Consider the following 20,309-nt stretch of genomic DNA (forward strand, 5'->3'; position numbering starts at 1 on the left):
GAAGGTTATTAAGAGTAAAGATTATCACTGACAGGTGTATTGTTGCCAAAAGACCGTATAAAGAGCGGTTATAATGTTAGTCGATCGGTGAATGCGCCGTGCAATAATTGTTGTTGATAATGCACGACGATAATCTGGTTAAAGTCGAAAAGGAAGACGTATCAAAATACCTACTTGGCCTTGCTCACAAGATTACCGCTACGTGGAATGTTGAGTCAACTGAAACAACTATCGGAACAATAAGTTCCCATAGTTGTTTCAGTCAATGGTCTTATAGCTAAAAGCTTCGACCAACATCTTAAGAAGCTTTCACTTATCTGTTGGATCAAGAGTTGAATAGCATAGATAGAAGTTATTCTTGACATGGCGCGTATTGTGAGATGTTCCTTACTCTGGAGCCCTGACCACCGGTTGCTTGGGCACTCAAATTTCCAGCAACGGGATTTTAGAGGCTGCGGATTCCTGTTCTCGTAGGAATACTATTAATACATATAGGGTTAATATATAGCTTATAGCCTTCCTGATAAATGGGATATCTAACACTGAAAGAATTTTCCAAATCGGACCAGTAGTTCCTGAGATTAACGCGTTCAAGCAAACAAACAAACAAACTCTTCAGCTTTATAATTTTATTTTTTTTAAAAAGGACAAATAAATAAATGACAGAAAAAATGAAGTACATAAAACGGCATAACATTTTTTTATTATATACGACACTTTGTAAAGTTTGTACATTCGATCCCGCGGGAACAAACATTATGCGGTTAAAACCGCGAGGCATCGGATAATTGCGTAATAAATATGTACAATCAGAATTACACAAGATGAGGGATGAGTGCCTGTCCTCTAAGTGGAATGTAAGAGCGTTACTCAACTAAATTACTATCAAGGGGGGTATTCTGTGCAATTGGTTTTTTCTCAATCGTATCTCGCGTCCTCTGGGGCCTGTTCGCCTATCTCCTTTATTGGCACGATTAAAGGACCTCCCTTAGACCCTCGAGATGCTTTGTTGGTATAAATGCGTTTTCATTCCTGAAATACCTACTTCAGATACACACACATAAATAAGGCTTTCTGAAGGCATTTGCTGACAGGTTCTTTCTTTTTTCCTTTTTATTCTCTACAAGTTAGTCCTTGACTACAATCTCACCTGATGGTAAGTGATGATGCAATCTAAGATGGAAGCGGACTAACTTGTTAGGAGTAGGTTGAAATCCATACTCCTTTCGGTTTCTACACGACATCGTACCGGAACGTTAAATCATTTGGAGGTACGTCTTTGTCGGTAGGGTGGTAACTAGCCACGGCCGAAGCCTCCCACCAGCCAGACCTGGACCAATTAAGAAACCTCAGTCGGCCCAGCCGGGGATCAACCCAGGACCTCCGTCTTGTAAAGCCACCGCGCATACCACTGCGCAACGGAGGCTGTCAATACTTAAGCTGTATAAGGTAAGTGGATCCTAATTTTTACCATAATGATCCAGATGGGATCGCAGTCAAGGGGGATCGCAATATTCCCTGAAATATATGCACTTAGAAAACGAAAATCATAACATACTCGTATGTACCTTCATGAGAGTTGAAAGTAGAACCTCTTTTTTTTGCTAGTGGTTAAAGCCTTTTATAGCATACCGAGTTAAGGAGAGCTTAAAGTGATATATCACTTGAAAAGGTAAAAAAAAAAATGGCTCAAATATCAGAAGTTTTGTACAGCATTTATAAGCTGCTACCACTTTATTTAAGAAAACCGCACAAGTAGCTACACAAACGGGGGAGGTACAAATTTTTACACTTTCGCAAATAACAATTTTGCGCGCATTTTTCCCTCGGCGGTGTTATACGATTTTCATTTCTCCGAGGGTCTTTTAGACCCGTAGCACTTGAGATTAAAGTACGAAACCGTGTTTGGGGAATTTTTCATTCCACGGTTTAAGAAAATTTGTAACAAGGTGTAATTACTGAATGTTTAACATAAAATCACCTTTTTCTTTGAGAGCTGGTTCGCTCGGCAGAATATTTTAAGCCTTGATAGTATACTAAAAATAAACTAAATATTTTTTCCAACGACGTCAATGGATCGAGCCAGCACCTCTCAGTTATGAGTCCGACCGACTTACTGTTGAGTTATTGTCGCTGGACTGAACTAAAATCGAGCCCGAGACTGGCAGTTGAATTTATTCTACCACTAGCTCGTATATGCCACTAATTTACAAGCACACAAGCATAAAATATTTCTTGTAATCTCTATACAGATTAGAAGTAATAAACAAAGTAACAATAGACGAAACTACATCACATCAATGAGTCGATAGATCTTAGTCCTTCCAACAAATAAGTTTGTATTAGAGTTTCGATGGAGGAGATATATCCCATCGACGCGGTTTTGATAGTGTTCATTTATTTTATTCACTGTATTATTTCTAGAGTTAGAGAAACTATCTGAAGCGAGTGTGATTATTATATCCTATCTTATTTCCATAAGCTTACGCTTTTATACATATTAGACCAGGTGCTGTGAGGTATTGAGTGTACATAATTTGAGGACCGCAATTTGTTTACAGTTTTAACTCAGAAATGCATGCATATTACGATTCTGTATATTGCCATGCAAATTACGGTTCTTCCGGCAATATGCAGAATAGTAATCTGCACGCTTTTCTAAGTTCGGTTCGGTCTTCGAATAGTGTACACTCAATACCTCACAGCGCCTGGTCTATATACATACCTACGACCTCTGGTGCAGTCGTTACTGTTGTGGTTTTCAACAGTGAGGTTCTGGGTTCGATTCTTATCTTGGGCTGGACTGCTTAGCGTACTGTTTACCCACTGGCCCCGTACTTCACCTCGCAGCTCGCCTCGCTACTCGCGCGAGTATGTATATGTCAGTATCAGAAAAAAAAATGTCAAGTTAGCCTCTTTCAAGTAGCCTGCTTCCGTCTAAGACTGCATTGTAACTTAACTAATTTAGGTAAGATCGCAAGAGGTAACAAGAAAAAACAAGTTAAGTAAATTACAAAAAATATAGTAATTATTAATGATCGTTATCATATTACTTCATTGTTGTCACAGTACAGGATGCCTCTTTCCCAACACGAGAGTGGATATGGACCTTAGAATTTGCTCCAAATTTAATCAATCAATCAATATATTTATTTGCATGCATTATATATATACAGGTGGTCGGTAGATGTAGATGGTAAATGTATCTTGCCAATTTGGCATGCAAATTATTATGATATGATATGATATGATATAATTATTATGATATGATATTATGATATTGAGTATGTGTTATTAAATTAATTCGAATGACAATTTCACCATTTAAAATTTACATCTTTACAATAATTTTATAAGTAAACATTTTATAATGTTTACTTATAAAATTATTAATATTATAACGCTATAATTTTATATTTATTTGATGATGTTAGCAACATTGACAATTTGCGATAGTCGGAAAAGCACTAAACTTCTAACGTTTCAGCTCTACAGGCTTTTTTTTTAAATTTTCAATAAGTATTATTTTGGTTTTGGTAAACTTAAAAGGACGATTTCTGTGCAAGTACTTATAAAATAGGATTTTCTTACCTATTCACGTACCGTCTTTGCTTTTATTGGTATACACATTCAAAAGCCATGCTCCACTTTGATATACGCCAGTATAAAATAAACTCTAACAAGTCTTTAGTACTTACCTCAGCATTCTGAAGCGCACTTTAAAAATCTTTCTCGAGGGGACTTTTTAAAATGGTTAGAAAGGCGTAAAGCATGGGCCTTTTCAATTTTAAATAAATATTAACATACAATGTAGTCTACATATATATAATAAACAAAAAAGATTTGATTGTTGTTTGAATTAAAACTATTAGACCGATTTTATAAAATCTTTCAACTCTAGAATCCTATATGATGAAAGAAGGCTTTATTTTATCCCAATAGTGCCATGGAAATGGGAACTACGTAGGTCCAACCGCGGGTCGTCTGATAGTATAGTAGTAGTTTTAGAATATTTATCAAATAATATCATGTGAAAGTTAAAGGCCCGGATTACCTAGGCTCGAATAGGCCAATATTCAAAGATTTTATACTATAGATATATTACAAGCGCGCCGAAACTGAGGCGGACAAAAGTGGCTAATTGTCTTAATTTCTTTTTAGTCACGGTAAAGTTATTTAGACAAATAATACCTAGATATTGTCTGGAATGTCAAGTTGTGGTGTTGTCAACACGGTATACCTATATATACGATATACATAAATATATATTGTAAGTAAGCACAAAATTGTGCATAAGTCCGCTCAGTGGAGTAGCTAAGTTCGGAACACTTTTTGTAGTTATTTCGTAGGCACGTAACATATCTATTAGTAGAAAATCTTCGCTAATATTGAGTTTTTGCGGACTGATGAGTTTCCTGCCAACTCTTCTCAGCAGAACCGTACGAACTTGTACTCTCTACAAAAATAATAATCAATCTTGATGATGCAAAACTGCTTGTAAACGGGGCCGATTTGAAATGTATGACTTTTGAATTCATTGGATTTAATGTTTTAATTACATTGATTTATGGCCAAGGTTGTCTGTTGACGAGTAGGTAAATCTTGTGATATACCTATAAAGACAGAGTATCTATCATAATATTGGCTAGAAAATAGAATAATATTATTGACAGTAGACTTAGTATAATTATAAAAAAATAGCGGACGCTATTATATATATATTCGTTCTTAGTGGATACATACTAACTATAAACTACCTCCCTGCCAAATTTCATCTTAGTACATCAGGAGGTTTTCGAGATTTCGTTTCGTGATGAACGTTTCGCATTCATATATTAAGATTTTAGCTCAACCAGAAACGACCAAGGCCAGTTGAAGAAAAACTTGTTAAAAACAGTATAACTACTGCACGGCAAGTTCTTACGTAACATGACCACATACAATATTTTTCCAAACGATATCTTCTGGTTTACCTTTTCCAAAAACTTTTTACCTTTTTCGTATTTACGTTTGATTAGGCTTGTCACATTGCTCTGATTTCCCACGAGGCCTGATATTGGTAAGGGCCAATATGTCACAATGTTTATGTTAGCTTAATACGCTTACAAGGGCGAGCCACGTCAAATCGCTATCCACCATATTTGTCTAAAAGCTTTTAACTGAAGAGTGTGTCTACTAATAACTTTTTAAACCTATTTACAAGGTTTTTTTTACAATTAGACAAGAAGACTGTTAATTGGAATAATTGGACAGATTCAGCAGAGATTAAGGTTTTTAGGATTTGAAGATCTTTCTAATTTTAAATTTTAAACTATCGAAATTGTTTTTCGTATCTAGTTTTTTTATAAAATAGGGCTAAAACTCACGTGACTCAACGTCAGATTTTGCGTTTACGAGTAATAAGTGCTACATATCTTTAACTTTTTGAAAATGTCCCATTAGATATTATAAAATTTTAGAATATAAGACGCAATTCGTTTAACGTTTCTTAACAAAGTTTAAACTTTTTGTATTTCTTTTATAGATCCTTTTAAATCCTGTATAATATTTATATAAATTAAATTATTTTTTTACTCGTTGCAATTATCTATTGTAGCATTTACCTACTTTATATGATAGTTGTACTTATGTTGGTTTATGAAATCAACTGACTAAAACTTTTAACTATTGTAGCTTTGAGAATCAGGAAAAATATTATAAGTATTATATTATTAATTGCTGATACAATTTCAAACATCAGTTATCCCCTATAACCCTATGCCCGATAACTGTATTGGATAAAAGTTATGTATATGGAATCCCTCTCCTACAAGTTGTAAAGCCAGGCCATTGAAAGTTAATATAATGAATATTAATATCTATGCAATTCACAGCTTAGTTAGCACTTTTTTGTATATATAATACGGTCTATCTATCTGTAGTGTAGTGTTTGTGTCTACTAAATATATACACCGGTATAAGTGGGAGAAAGCAGTCAGTCTGTCAGTGTCATCGAGAGATGGCGCAAAGATTACAGTGTATTATTACAGTGTATTATTGGAAATAGATAGGCTACTCGAACTTTTTTCGGAACGAATGTGATAGCGCCATCTGGTGACTAGATACGGTATTTTAGTATAGTAAAAAGTATAAAAATAATAATGCATATTTTTTGTAAAGGAGAGACATTTTTGATTTTGTAATAGTTGAAGAAACCAATTGAGAAAAACAAAAAAAAAGACAAAAAGTTTTCCTTTGTTACCCCCGGGCTCGAACTCAGGATTATCATATTGTACCTTTGTTATGCACCACTAGGCCAAATGACTATGTGGAAAATCGTTGAATTTAATGTACACTTACTGTTTTTCTTTAATAATCCCTTTGCATTAGAAAGACAAACACATTCTTTCTATTACGCGTCAAAATTAAAATATATATATAATAGATAAATAATTCTTTTTTTCCGTACTTACACGGGTTTAATCTCTAAAAACATTCTAGTACGTACACATCTATGTAATTGTATTTACTATCCTGGAATCTTAAATCTAGAATGCAGATGGCGCTGCTTCATAAAGATTTCACGTTCTTCTAAGTTCCCATGGCATGATATGGCGGACGTGCGCTGCTGGCCATAATAGTGTACTGATGAGACAGTGATTTACTTCCATTACAGTAAAGATGATGATGATTATATCAGCAATTTTATCACCCTTAACACCAGTATTATTATTTAGCTGGGTCCTTTTATAATGAGACCCTTTAGAATTGACGCTTTCGACTTATTTTAATTAATATTTTCAAGTGCGTCTGAAAATTGTATCATCTTTTTTTATAATTAAAAATGTATAGCTTGCAAAAGTGTAGCAATTAAGACTGAAGCACATGTAGAAAGTTTATTTAATTTCAAATATGAAGCAGGTACTTAAAATTTACTAAAATTTTTATCGTGAAAATGTGGTTCTTTGCAACAAAGTCGTTGGGTGCAAAGTTAATTAATGAAAGCTATTCTATTTGCTTTACTTGAGCCATGATAGCCCAGTAAATATGAAATCTGCCTCCGATTCCGGCCCAGGGCATACACCTCCAACTTTTCAGTTGTGTGCATTTTAAGAAATTAAATATCACGTGTCTCAAACGGTGAAGGAAAACATCGTGAGGAAACCTTTCTTAATTCTCTGCGTGTATGAAGTCTGCCAATCCGCATTGGGCCAGCGTGGTGGACTATTGGCCTACCCCTCTCATTCTGAGAGGAAACTCGAGCTCAGCAGTGAGCCGTATATGGGTTGATAACGATTCTATTTACTTCATTACATGAATGTTAAGTTGTACCTACTCGTTTAGGTACACTACACCAACAAAGTACTGAATATTTAGATTCATTGCTTTAAATGTTAGCTAACATCGTAGTAAATATCACGGATAGAGCTAAATAAAGGCCGGTGTCCACAGATCCGCATAGTACAGATCGTACGGTTCACATCGATTTTATTAAATTTTATCTAACGTAAAATTAAATCTATCGGATGCCTATCATTCTGTTACAGCAAAGATGTAGAAAGCTTTCTTTTTGATAGTTCCAAAACCTAACCAGACTTCAATGGACCTGGCAATACATAGCTTTAAGCAATGTGTTAAAAAACATTTACTTAGTCGAGGTTACTACACCATTGATGAGTTCCTTAAAGATAAAGGCACTTGGAGGCCATTGGATCAGCTTCCACCTTCACACAGGAAGTAAAACTATAAGAAATTGTAATGTTGTCTTCAATTGTATATTATAATACTGTATGATTTTTTTAAAAAGAGCAACTTTTGAGTTTCCTGTCTTTACGAAAAGTCAACTGACGTGTCAAAAGTGCTTGTAAACTGACCCTACTTGTAATAAATGAATTTTGAATTATGAATTTTGAAAGGGACAAAGGACAAGGAAGACGATGACTACAAACTCCAATGTTAATTGCCGTACTTATGAACTACTAGCGGACGCCCGCGACTTCGTCCGCTTGGAATTCAGTTTTTCACAAATCCCACAGGAACCATGGACTTTTCCGAGATGAAAAGTAGCCTATGTGTCAATACAGAGTGAAATCTATTTCCATTCTAAATTTCAGCCAAATCACTTCAGTAGCCGCAGCGTAAAAGAGGAACAAACATACTTACACACTTTCACACTTACACACAAACTTTCGCCTTTATAATATTAGTGTGATTGTAGGCGGTTTGGGCTGAAAAACAAAAGACAAAAAGATAAAAGTCTCGGGCTCTTCGACCATTACTTGCGTAAGCCGTGTAATTTTGAATTGTAAAATTATCTTTATAATGTAGACCATCGTTTTCAGCAAAATATAAATACTCTGTTTTATATACAAAGCCAGGGTGAAATGTTAGTTAAAAATAAAACAACATTATTTATTAACAAATTTTATTTCGAACTTCAAAAGCATACAGTATATTGTATTCAATAATAGTCAATAACCTTAAAATCTATTAAAATTTCATACCATCATAACATTAAAAATTAAAATTCGTTCAAAAAGCTTTGCGTTAACGTATATTAATAGCTTACATAAAAAAGTATTTTTTTTTCAAGTGCCCATATAAAATATTAAGCCACGTATTCACATTTAAATTGTTGACAAGTACATATAATAATTTCACCTGATAGTACGTGTAGACGCGTCTAAAATGTGACTGATTATTATGTTTGCCTTCTTATTCATGTATTAAATTAAATAGTAATAAAACTGAAATTATAATAATAAGGAATAATCGATTTCCAAAGGGCATTCTAGACCCTAGCTTTGTACAAACAATCCAGACAAAATCTTTAGCTTGTAAAAGTTTTAGGGAAGCCAACTACAGAAATGAAACCTGTCTCATATAATTTTTTACCTGCTTTTTCAATCATAATATTGAAATTGCTGCTTTTTCAATAATAATAAAGAATGCTTTGCATAACGCATGTTTGAAGCGACAATACATCTTTATAAAACAAATGCATGAGGGAATTTCATATTCACAAAAACCAACTAGCAGTCAAATCTTCAAGGTACATAACAACATACACATAATGTAAATACGGGTTTAATACAAACATTCATAATTTAGATTTACATATATAAATTACATAGTAAACCTCTCAGAAATGTTTTTAAATGAATACGTGGCTTTTTAAAATTATTGTTACGAAAAGTTTTGTAAATCTATATGATTATATTATTATAAATATAGTTTTTTGGCAAAACTCTATGGCGATTACATTTAATATATTCTACTATATTTTGATTAAATCTGACTAGAAAAGTTTTATACTAGTAAGCAATGACGATTAAAATTTATATGACATACTTTTTAAAATTTGTGATGAAGTCAAATACCGGCAGTTTTTGAAAGTTCAAGAAGCTTTCCCTTGACTGTTGGATCAAGCATCGGGTACAAAAGGCACTAGGCAGTAATCTTTAGTAAGTAGAGTAACGAGGTTTCTCACTCTGAATCCCTGACCACCGGTTGCTTGGGCACTTAAAAGCCCAGAAACGGGGGAGCTAGTTTATTTTTTTAACATTAATAGTGTTTAATTTTAATTTAAAAATAATAAATGAGAGAAAATAACGTTTTATAATAATTAATGATGAGATTTGTAGTTCATCAAATCCAATTACAGATCAAAGCATCTCCAACTATGTCATAGATATAATTGAATAGTAAATAACTATAAAATACAGTGAGAAATACAGAGAATCAATAGGGCAGTGTTATTTGTGGTAGGTTATTTAGTTTCTGCATGGAAAATACAATGCCAAAAAAGGATAGAATGATAAATCTTTTCAAAAGTATTTTAATTTAATTGACAACGATTTATTTCGGTCATAATAATTAATCACGTATTCGATTAAAGCGAAGCCTTACTAAGTGATTTAAATAAAAAGTGCCTCGAAATATCCGTGTTAAATTAAAAAAAACAAATATACAATATAGAACGCAAATGATACGCTGTCAGTAACACGATTCTACTGATTCGAATTAATTTGAACTTTTATTCACACTTTCGAGCGTTGAAAATAAAATTTTCTCACCTGGATAAAAATTTTAAACTTATATTAAAAATTAACCTGGATAAAATTTGACTGAACAAGTATTTTTTAGCCATCTGTGTATAATTTGCTAATTACAGAAAATCGTACTTCCGCGAATAATAAGGAGATTATTTTACACAGGAGATTATTTTATATTACATAATAATTAGCAGTCCCAATCAAGCTTTGCTTTGACTTGTTCAACTTGACAAGAAAACCAATAAAATTCAATCTATCGGCGACAAATAGAAACTTTATCTGCTTATATATGTATAAGAAGGATATATATTGATATAAGCCAAGTTATGAGATAGGAAATGAGTATAAATGTCCATATATTAATAATAATCTTCCTCGATATTTATGAGTCTGTGGTACATATTGTCTTACTATTTCAAGTTATTTACTCGTATTTTCATTTATTTACAAACTCAATATGGTTAACATTACTTTTTGGCTTATGTTCATCGATTACAAGAAATCTGAAAAAAAAAACGATTATGTTCCAATGTGACGAATAAGAGAGCGATATTATAGACAAACTAGCGGACACCCTTGGCTTCGTTCGCGTGGAATTTAGTTTTTTAGCCTCCAATTTGACCACAAACTTTTAGAAACATCTTATTATAATGTTTAGGATTAACGATGTAAAGGCTTGCAATTATTATGCACTGATTGGGTATTAAGTTTTAGAGAACATTAAAAAATGGTGATAAATAAAAAAAACCAAAGTTTGTAGTTAGCTCTTGTCAGGCTAAGGCGCGGTGGAAATACTCTTAACTTTATTTTAAGTTTTCGACAACATTTATCTCATAGCGTAACATAACGCTTCAAAAGTGCAATACGAGTTCTAAGCCTAGTTGAAATAAATTTTGCCTTTGACTTTGGCTTTAACTTTGGCTTTGACTTTGACTTTGACTTTGACTTTGTAAATTACCTTTAAAACACCTGCACCCTATGGTTCTCCCGATCGCATACAATGATGTTTCCACCAGACATCACCGCGATGCCCTCCAAACCCTTGAACTCTCCGTCTCCAGAGCCCCAGGAGCCGAACGCTCTCAAGAAGGCGCCGTCGGGGTGGAAGATCTGGATCCTGTTGTTACCAGAGTCAGCGACCACGATGTAGCCCTGATCGTCTACTGCGACACCCCTGGGGACGAAAATATGGAAATTAATCTTCATTATCATCCCACTATTACATCACAGGCCACAGTCTACTTGAAAAGCTAAGCGATCCATTGAAGCAATTTTCACCCCATTGGTTGGTTACGCAAACAACCAATAGGGTTCAAACTATCGGAGACAAACAAAATCTTTAACCGATATTTAAAGTTTTTTATCTGAAACCAGTCGATAGTTTTTAAGATGCAAAGTTGCAGTATATTTGGCTTTACCAGAAAGGAAAAAGTTTATCCTTCAAGTCTGCATAGATTCGAGTTTATCAGCTCGCTTGAACCCCTTAAATTCTTCCACAGTTAATAGCACGGAGGACATTGGATCGGGAAGCTTTGACAAACGTTCTTTGTGTTTGACTTTATTTGTTAAGCTTTTCTAAGAGCGTTGGAATTTCTAAATAGCGGTGCAAACCAGAGTAAATTGGTAATTGATTTTAGTATTCTCCTAGCTTCACTCGCGACTCTGTTTGCATGAAATTTTGTGTTTTTCCATGTTCTGCTCCATGATCGAATTTATCTCTATACTAAATTTCGTCCAAACCGGTTCAGTGGTTCATGATAAGGTTACGGACATACAGACAGACTTAGTTTCGCATATTTTTAGATATTGATAGTATGGATGGAATCTAGGCTGTTTAGTATGTTAAATTTGCTAGGCTAATCGGTTCATATTATCTCAACGGACATAATGTATCCAGACAGATAAACTTAAAAACTGCATAATTTATACTTTTACTCGTAGTAAAGTAAAGTTATATTTTTACGTAAAGTCATGTTAAGGCCTCTCTCAGCATTGGGCATGAGACCAGGAGCCCCTAAAAGGACGTCTTGAAACCATAATTATTGAACAGAAGTAACGAACGGGTGGTAGAATCTTTACAAATAGTCAATTGACGTATCAAAAGTGCTTGTATACTGAGCCTACTTGAAATAAATGAATTTTTGATTTTTTTTTTTTTTTATGAAGCAATACTTTTTCACGAACATTGACAACTGAATGATTTTGGCTAGTGGGAGGTTTCGGCCGTGACTAGTTACCACCCTACCGACAAAGACGTACCGCCAAGCAATTTAGCGTTTTGGTACGATGTCGTGTAGAAACCGAAAGGGGTGTGGATTTTCATCGTCCTCCTAACAAGTTAGCCCGCTGATGATGCAGTCTAAGGTAGAAACTTTAGACTGCATCATCACTTACCATCAGGTGAGATTGTAGGCAAGGGCTAACTTGTAAAGAATAAAAAAAAACAGGTGTCAGGTATAGTATTCTCTACATTGAATTCTATAATGATAAATGATACAACGCACACAACTTCGAAACAAGACATTATTCAAAACAACAAGCAGCTGTAATTAATCGTGAGAATATTAAATTAAATTAAATTGTGGGCGTTGAACGATAAGCCGAGCTAAAAATATAACCCTTTACATGCTCAATTTAGGAAGAGCTTATTTGATACAGGAATAACTTGACGGTAAGGACTGTTTGCCGCTTTTAAGATTTTAGAAGTTTATAACTTACTTAGTGATTGACTCACTGGGATTCACTTAAAGGTTTAGAGGTTTTCCTTTGATGCGTGTTGTTTGTATAAAAACCGTTTTATAGAATACTTAAGCTGTTTATTTGTTTTAATTAACACTTGAATATACATACAAATATTATTCAGATAGTAGCACACAAATTTTTGAAAGGTAATTTTACGATAATAATACGAGGCATCGGTAATTTGCCTATATCTTTGCCGACAGGATGGCACAATCCACTGTTAAAGTTATACCAACAGACGAAAAGTGAGAAATTTTCTAAGTTAAAAAAAAACGAGGTATCTACAATAATTCATTAAATATAATATCAAACTTATTGTAACTCTATAAACTACACATTCATTATATGCATGTTTGTGATGTCTCTATGACTGGCAAATGTCAGTTCTCGAGTTATAAAGAAATTATTGTAAAAACACAGTGTTCATCATCATCATTAACAACCCATATTAGGCTCACTGTAGAGGACGAGTCTCCTTTTAGAATGAGCGAGATTAGGCCTTAGTCCACCACGCTGGCCCAAAGCGGATCGGCAGACACGTAGAGGATTAAGAAAATTCTCAGGTATGCAGGTTTCCTCACGATGTTTTTCCGTCACTGTTTGATTCTATTTAATTTCTTAAAATGCACATAACTTTAAAGTTTAAGGTGCACGCTTCGAACTGGATTCGAACTTCGCCTTTCGAATCGAAAGTAGAGGTCATATTCACTGGGCTATCACAATGTACATGTACGTATACAAGGAAATATTTAAACATTTTTCCAGATTTCGGAGGGTCCGATAGCAATTATCATATTGTGCCCCTAAAAATTTTTCCAACATAGTTTACCCCTTGTTTGTGGTAGGTAACCTGTCAGACGGCATATTTGTTACTGAACGCACCAAAGTCTGAAAGAAGGGTTGAAAAGAAAGCGCCCCACCAGCATGGTTCGCTATATTCATAACTAGCTGATGCCGCGCGATTTCACCCGCGTGGTTCTCGTGCCCGTAAGAATACGGAGATAATATCTCTTAAGCCTATAGCTTTCCTCGATAAATGGACTATCTAACACTGAAAGAATTTTTCAAATCGGACCAGTAGTTCCTGAGTTTAGCGCGTTCAATCAAACAAACAAACAAACAAACAAACTCTTCAGCTTTATATATTAGTATAGAAGTATAGATATCCAACTTACCACGAATATCACATACAAAAAGCAGTATGGTCATGAATAAATATTTTGTTCCTGGGACCAACGACTATCCACGTAATTTCACACAAAATCTTATCACACAAAGTGAAATATCGGTTGGTTTAAAATCAATAGCCACCGCGTAAGTGATCATTAAGTATTTGCTTAACTAAAAGTAGGTCGTTTCGTACAATGAGGCATTCGCTCGAATCACGGGGACGATAATAGCTTTACGCTGGCCAAGGACTTCGATCTATTGTCAACTTACCTCGAGTTTCTCTAACAAAGCTCCTGGTAATAGCCTTTGTGGCCGTTTAACTTTGTTTTTTTATTTAGTTTGGTTAACGTATTAATGTGTTAACAATTTATATTTACGAGTATCTACAATAAACGATGATTTAATTGACTTTAACATAGTTCAAAGCTGTGTCACCTATACTTACTTGTACACTAATATTATAAAGAGGTAAATTTTATGAGGTTTGTATAGATCTCTGGATCTACTTAACCAATTTTCAAAATTCTTTTACCAATAGAAAGCTACGTTACTTGCGTGTGTTATAGGTTAGGTTAGGTTAGGTTATTTTATCGCCGTATCCCCGCGGGAACGCAATACAAGCATGAAATTGCGCGACGTCGGCTAGTTAGTTTTCTTAACATAATGTAAAACAAAGTCTGTTCCCGCGTGTGTAAGGATCTTATAAAATATACCTACCTACGAAACGGATTTTATTGCGGTTTTCAGCAATAAATAGAGTAAATCAAAATTAATACGTTGGTATATTTTATTATGCCGTGATAGCCCAGTGCATATGACTTCTGTCTCCGATTTCGGAGGGTGTGGGTTCGAATCCGATCCGGAGCATGCACCTCCTAGTCCATGCAACGTTTCGTAAGCCACCGCAACCCAGCCAGCAAATTAATTAAGCCAACCAACCCTCATTCGAATAGCGTGGTGGTCTAAGATCCAAATAAATCTCTAATCTATGTTTAGGAGGCCTTGGCAGGAACACAAAATAATAAAAAGCGGGGGGTATTTATAAGGTAATAAAGTAATAGGAGGTTTTATGCTTGGCTCCGTTTTCAATTAATTCTGAAGTCTGAAATGGCCCTGTTATTATAGCTAACGAGAAATCGATAGAGTCCTTTGACGCCATAATTAGTATGACAGGCGAGTTCACTACAAATTAGGGCTTCATTCAAAATTTATACAGATACTGCGTTGTGGGTTATATCGTTTTACTCTCTTTGATGTAACTCTTGATTTATAAAACACATGCTTTTTAAAAGAATACTTGCTATGTCATTTAAATAGAACCAATATTGCCCCTCGAATTCAACTCAGAAAGACTGTCTTAGGAGTGGATACGACAACAATTCAGCAGGAGGGGATCGAATCCTCTGGGTGATGAGTCCACCTATTTACAGTCTAAGGGAAGGTTTTAGCTCTAGCGTTTGAAGCTATGAATTGTTACTATTTTAAAATATTTCATGAATTTTTGTGTTCTAAAATTTTTCTTGTAACCTTGACATTAAAATCATTTCCCGAATTCTTGGAAATACAGAGAGTTTCATAGTCCAATCAAGTTAGCCGAAATGTATCCGTGCATAAATTCTCAAGAATCTGTGGCTTGTGTTCCTGGAAATTTTGAACTTCTTGTTAATTTCTTGCAAGGTTAAGGTCTATTAAGACTGGAGAACAATTATACCAATTTTATACTGAGATGAATGTAATAACACGTCAAAGTCGAACTTCATCCTTGCATAAATTCCCAAGAAACTGAAAATTAACATGAACTTTAGAGTTTTATTTGTCCGCGTGTAAAACTATGACGCTTTTAGCTAAAAAACATATTTTTAGACATAGGTCTCCTGTTTTCCTTTATAACATTAAGACTCAAAATCACTCGATTCGACAAAATCGATCGATCTTCGAGCACTTAATTATCCAATGGTGTAATTAAATTTCAGATATGCATAATATAATAGTTACAAAACTACGTCACCAAATTCTCTCCCCGATTTCATTTGTTTTCGACCACTATAGAAGCATTTGAGTATCCGTTTAAAAAAGATAACTCTCCTTTAGCAGACATTTAAACGCAAGACAGTCGAATTCGACATTTATGGGCCACTTGTTTTAATTAAATCGTCTATTTAGTTAATGTCTCGGTAACGATAAGCCTGGTGCATCAGTAATGGCGTAGCGATTTGTCAGACGTTAAACGCTGCACGGTTGCACCCGCGTAGATGCAGTAATGGCCGCTTAAGATGACGTCATGTTAATGTCGTACACTGCACGGAGCTTACCCTCAAATCTCTGGACACTAATCTAGTTGAGACCGTAGTCTATCACTCGAGCTATAGTACTAAGACTTTGTGGGAATACGAAGGTTGTATAATACATTTAAAGGGGCTATCTTAGCCTGCACTGATTTAGGGTTTTTAACGAATTCAAAAAGGTTTTTTGGGTCACATATTTTCATTGTTTGTTCTATGAAAAAGTGTTGAAGCTGGCGTTATAGGGCCGAAGATGTTTTGGGATTTACTAGAGTGCGGCAGACAAACTTAATGTACGATGGAGGAACATTGCATGTCATTGATTATTTTCACCTATTATACGCTTAGTGGATTATGTTAAGCAACCAATCATAATAAAATGTATCATCAGAAAAGTGTGCATGTTTAAAATTTTATGATTAAAGCCAAACTTAATAGAGTGGGACGGTTGCGAAGTTGATACTCTCTCCTACTCCTATTCCTTAAGTTTATCTCATTCATAGTTAATTATCATTCCATTCCGTCCATTGTAGAACAAAAGCCTCTCGTAAAAACTTCCAAGACTTAAGGCTCGAGCCGAATGCACCCAGCGTCTTAATTTTACCCGCTTGACGTCATGGATTCTCCTTCTCCTAGTTTGGAGTCGATCATCACTTCGCTTTTCGACGCTAGGTTTCCAATCTAGCGCCTTGGGACGCCAAAGCACAGCGCCTCTTTGAACCACGTGTCTCGCCCATTGGCACTTCAGTTTCGCTTTTTCGCATTCGCTTACTTTGGTACTTTTGCTGATCTCCTCATTTCTGATTCGAACACGCAGAGAAACTCTAAGCTTAGCTGACTCCACAGTCATTTATTCTATAGGGTAAATGAGGTCCCTATTATATAGAACAAGCGTACACAAATAATAAATTAAATATAAATGAACGCCGACTGCAGCAGAGCGTAGGTACTCGTGCGGACTGTCAGCCGGGCGGCGGGCGATCGCCCGCGCGCACCGCTCGCGGCTTGCACGTGTGTGTGTCGCCTCGTACATGACTACGCACACTAATGCCGCGCGCTAATATTTTAAATATTACATAATATAATATGATATGGGCGAGAGTAGCCCACATCACTCCCTCCCAAGAGACCTAGTTAAGGTCGATGATTGTAGGTACATGTAAATTGTGTACTTATACAACTATTTTTTTTAATAACAACCATATTTTATTATTTTAAATCATTTCGGTGTTGTGATTTTACCTTATAGTTAAGGCAGCAGTGTTATCGTAAAATGATAATTAATTAGCTATTATTAATACCTAATAACAAACGAAATCTAATATACCTAATATAAAATTTTAACTAAGTATAACAAAACCAATAAATTAAAACACAAATAATAACAATATAATAAAATCAAAACGAACTATATATTAATTAATTTGGAAAACGTAAATCTTTCGCGATGTAATAATGTAATAAAGTAGTTAATTACCTAAAGTTCGCTAAAACGTCGATGCAGCGAGCTACGTGCGACGCCTTATCGCTAAACCGGTTTCCCGGTGTAGTAGGTCTTTGATTCGGCTGCGTATTTCCGAAGTACGTTTTGATTTTATTTGATTACTAGTTTAAGTCGGTCGATAAAAATCGGGAAAACGAACTATACGGCCTGAACGAGACTTTTTGACAGTTTCCTGATTTGTGGTGTTATTTTGTTGTATTTGATGTTGTGTTATTTGATGTGGTTTAGCTATGGGAGGCTTAGGAGGGGGAGGTAGGGTATGAATGGGTATGGAAAAAGTGTCAGTCTGTGTGTATGCTGGTTTGAGACGATTGATGGAGACTGTGACAGATTTACCTTTTAATAAAAGTGTAAATGTTTTATCTCCTCGTGAGATAACTTTATGAGGGCCACTGTAAGCTGGCTGGAGAGGCGAACGCGAGGCGTCCTCACGAAGGAAGACGTATTCCGCGGTCGCGAGCTCTTTAAATACAAAAATATTATTTTTGCTGTGCCGTGAAGCGGGGACAGGTTTTAACTTACCGACGAAAGATCTGAGGCGCGCTGTGAAATCAGACATATCTGTTGTACAGGGCGTGCAAGGGTCAAAAAACTCACCTGGAAGCCTGAGGGGTTCGCCATATAGCAACTCGGCAGAAGAGGTTTGTAAGTCCTCTTTGAACGCGCTGCGAATGCCAAGTAGCACCAAAGGCAAGACTTCTGTCCAGTTGTGATCAGCATGGCAGGTGATGGACGCCTTAAGCTGTCTGTGGAAGCGTTCTATAATTCCATTACAAGCTGGATTATAGCTGGTGGTGCGCTTGTGACGGAATCCAACCATTTTAGCTAGGTACTGGAATAGAGCTGACTGGAATTGCCCACCTCGATCTGTCAGGATGCTCTCCATGACGCCAAAACGGGAAATCCATCCGGAGATCAAAGCTTTTGCCACGGTTTCCGCAGTGATGTCGGGGATAGGTATCACCTCAGGCCATCGGGTGAATCGGTCAATGGCAGTAAGACAATACTTATTTCCCTGCGACACCGCGAGAGGGCCGATTAGGTCAATATGCACGGATTGGAAACGTGCACGGGGAAGGTCAAATGTTCCAATTGGAGAAGAAACATGTCGAGAGACCTTTGACCTTTGGCATGCTAAACAAGTTTTGCTCCACTCGCGACAGTTCTTTCTTACACCAGGCCATACAAATCTCTCGGCTACCAACTTGGCGGTTGCAGAGGCTCCGGGGTGACTTAGTGAGTGTAAACTTTGGAAGACTCGCTTACGGAAGTCTTTTGTGACAAATGGCCTGGTCGTCGTTGTACTGACATCACAGTACAGAGGTACGCGACAGCCAGGTATATTCATCTTTTTCAGACGAAGAGAAGATTCTTCGCTGTTGAGGTACTGAGTCAGTTCTGGGTCTTTATCTTGAGCCATGGCTAAGTCAGTCAAAGAGATTGGAGATGCCAGTTCCTCGACGCGAGATAAGGTGTCAGCGACAACGTTGTCTTTCCCTGATATATGCCTTATGTCCGTCGTGAACTGCGAAATAAAATCTAAATGACGAAACTGTCTTGGGGAACAATTCTTCTTCCTTTCGTGGAAGGCGAAACATATTGGTCTGTGATCTGTATAGACCGTAAAATGCCTAGCTTCGACCATGTGCTGAAAATACTTGATACTTTCATAAATCGCGAGGAGCTCACGGTCGTATGGTGAGTACTTCTGCTGGGATGGGCTTAATTTCCGGGAAAAGAAAGCAAGGGGTTGCCACACATCATCATGTTGCTGCTGTAAGACCGCCCCTATAGCCAAGTCTGAAGCATCAGTGACTAATGCTAATTTAGCTCTGCAGTCCGGATGTGCAAGGAGGGCTGCATTTGAGAGGCTGTCTTTTGTAGCTTCGAATGACCTTAATGTCTCACCTGTAAGGTGGATGGGGGTGGAACCTTTGCTCGTTCCCGTAAGGAGAGCATTGAGAGGTGCTTGGATCAGAGCCGCGTTTGGCAAGAAGCGTCTATAAAAATTGGCCATGCCTAGAAAGCGCCTCAGTGCTTTAACGTCCCTAGGTGGAGGGAAGTCTCGTATGGCTTGTATCTTCGTTTCTAATGGCTTAGTCCCGCTCTTGGAAATTTTATAACCCAAAAAAGTTACTTCGGGAACTCCAAATACGCATTTAGACACGTTGATTGTCATTCCATATTGGCGAAGACGATTAAATACCTGACGTAGGTGGTCATCGTGCTCGGCTGCATTCCTGCTAAAAATTAGGAAGTCGTCGAGATAACAGTAGACGAAGTCCAGTCCGCGCATCATTTCGTCGACGAACCTTTGAAAGGTTTGGCCTGCGTTACGAAGCCCGAAGGACATGAAGGGGAACTCGAACATACCTACCGGACTTGAAATTGAAGTTTTAGGTATGTCTTCCTCGCAGACAGGTATCTGGTTGTAAGCTTTTGCCAGATCGATGGTGCTGAAGATCTGGCAGCCAGCGATGCTGTGGGCAAAGTCATGTATGTGCCGGATTGGATACCTATCTGGGATAGTCCTTGCGTTCAGCCTCCGGTAGTCCCCACAGAGCCGCCAACCGTTGT

General features: G+C 36.4%; 1 protein-coding gene across 5 annotated transcripts in view; it reads right to left on the reverse strand.

The window, feature by feature from the left end:
• Positions 1-8,387: 8,387 nt before the first annotated feature.
• LOC112045027 (RING finger protein nhl-1) overlaps positions 8,388-20,309 on the reverse strand; it is a 127,632-nt gene continuing 115,710 nt past the window's right edge. For 4 of the 5 annotated variants that reach the window (XM_052885653.1, XM_024081068.2, XM_052885655.1 and 1 more), the window contains one exon: positions 8,388-11,208. In XM_052885653.1, coding sequence (XP_052741613.1) covers positions 10,995-11,208 — 214 coding nt within the window. In that variant the 3' untranslated portion in view covers positions 8,388-10,994. The remainder of the gene's footprint in view (positions 11,209-20,309) is intronic. The other variant, XM_052885652.1, reaches the window with a different exon arrangement.

This window comes from Bicyclus anynana, chromosome 14 (genome assembly GCF_947172395.1).
Source record: "Bicyclus anynana chromosome 14, ilBicAnyn1.1, whole genome shotgun sequence".
Lineage (NCBI taxonomy): Eukaryota > Metazoa > Arthropoda > Insecta > Lepidoptera > Nymphalidae > Bicyclus > Bicyclus anynana.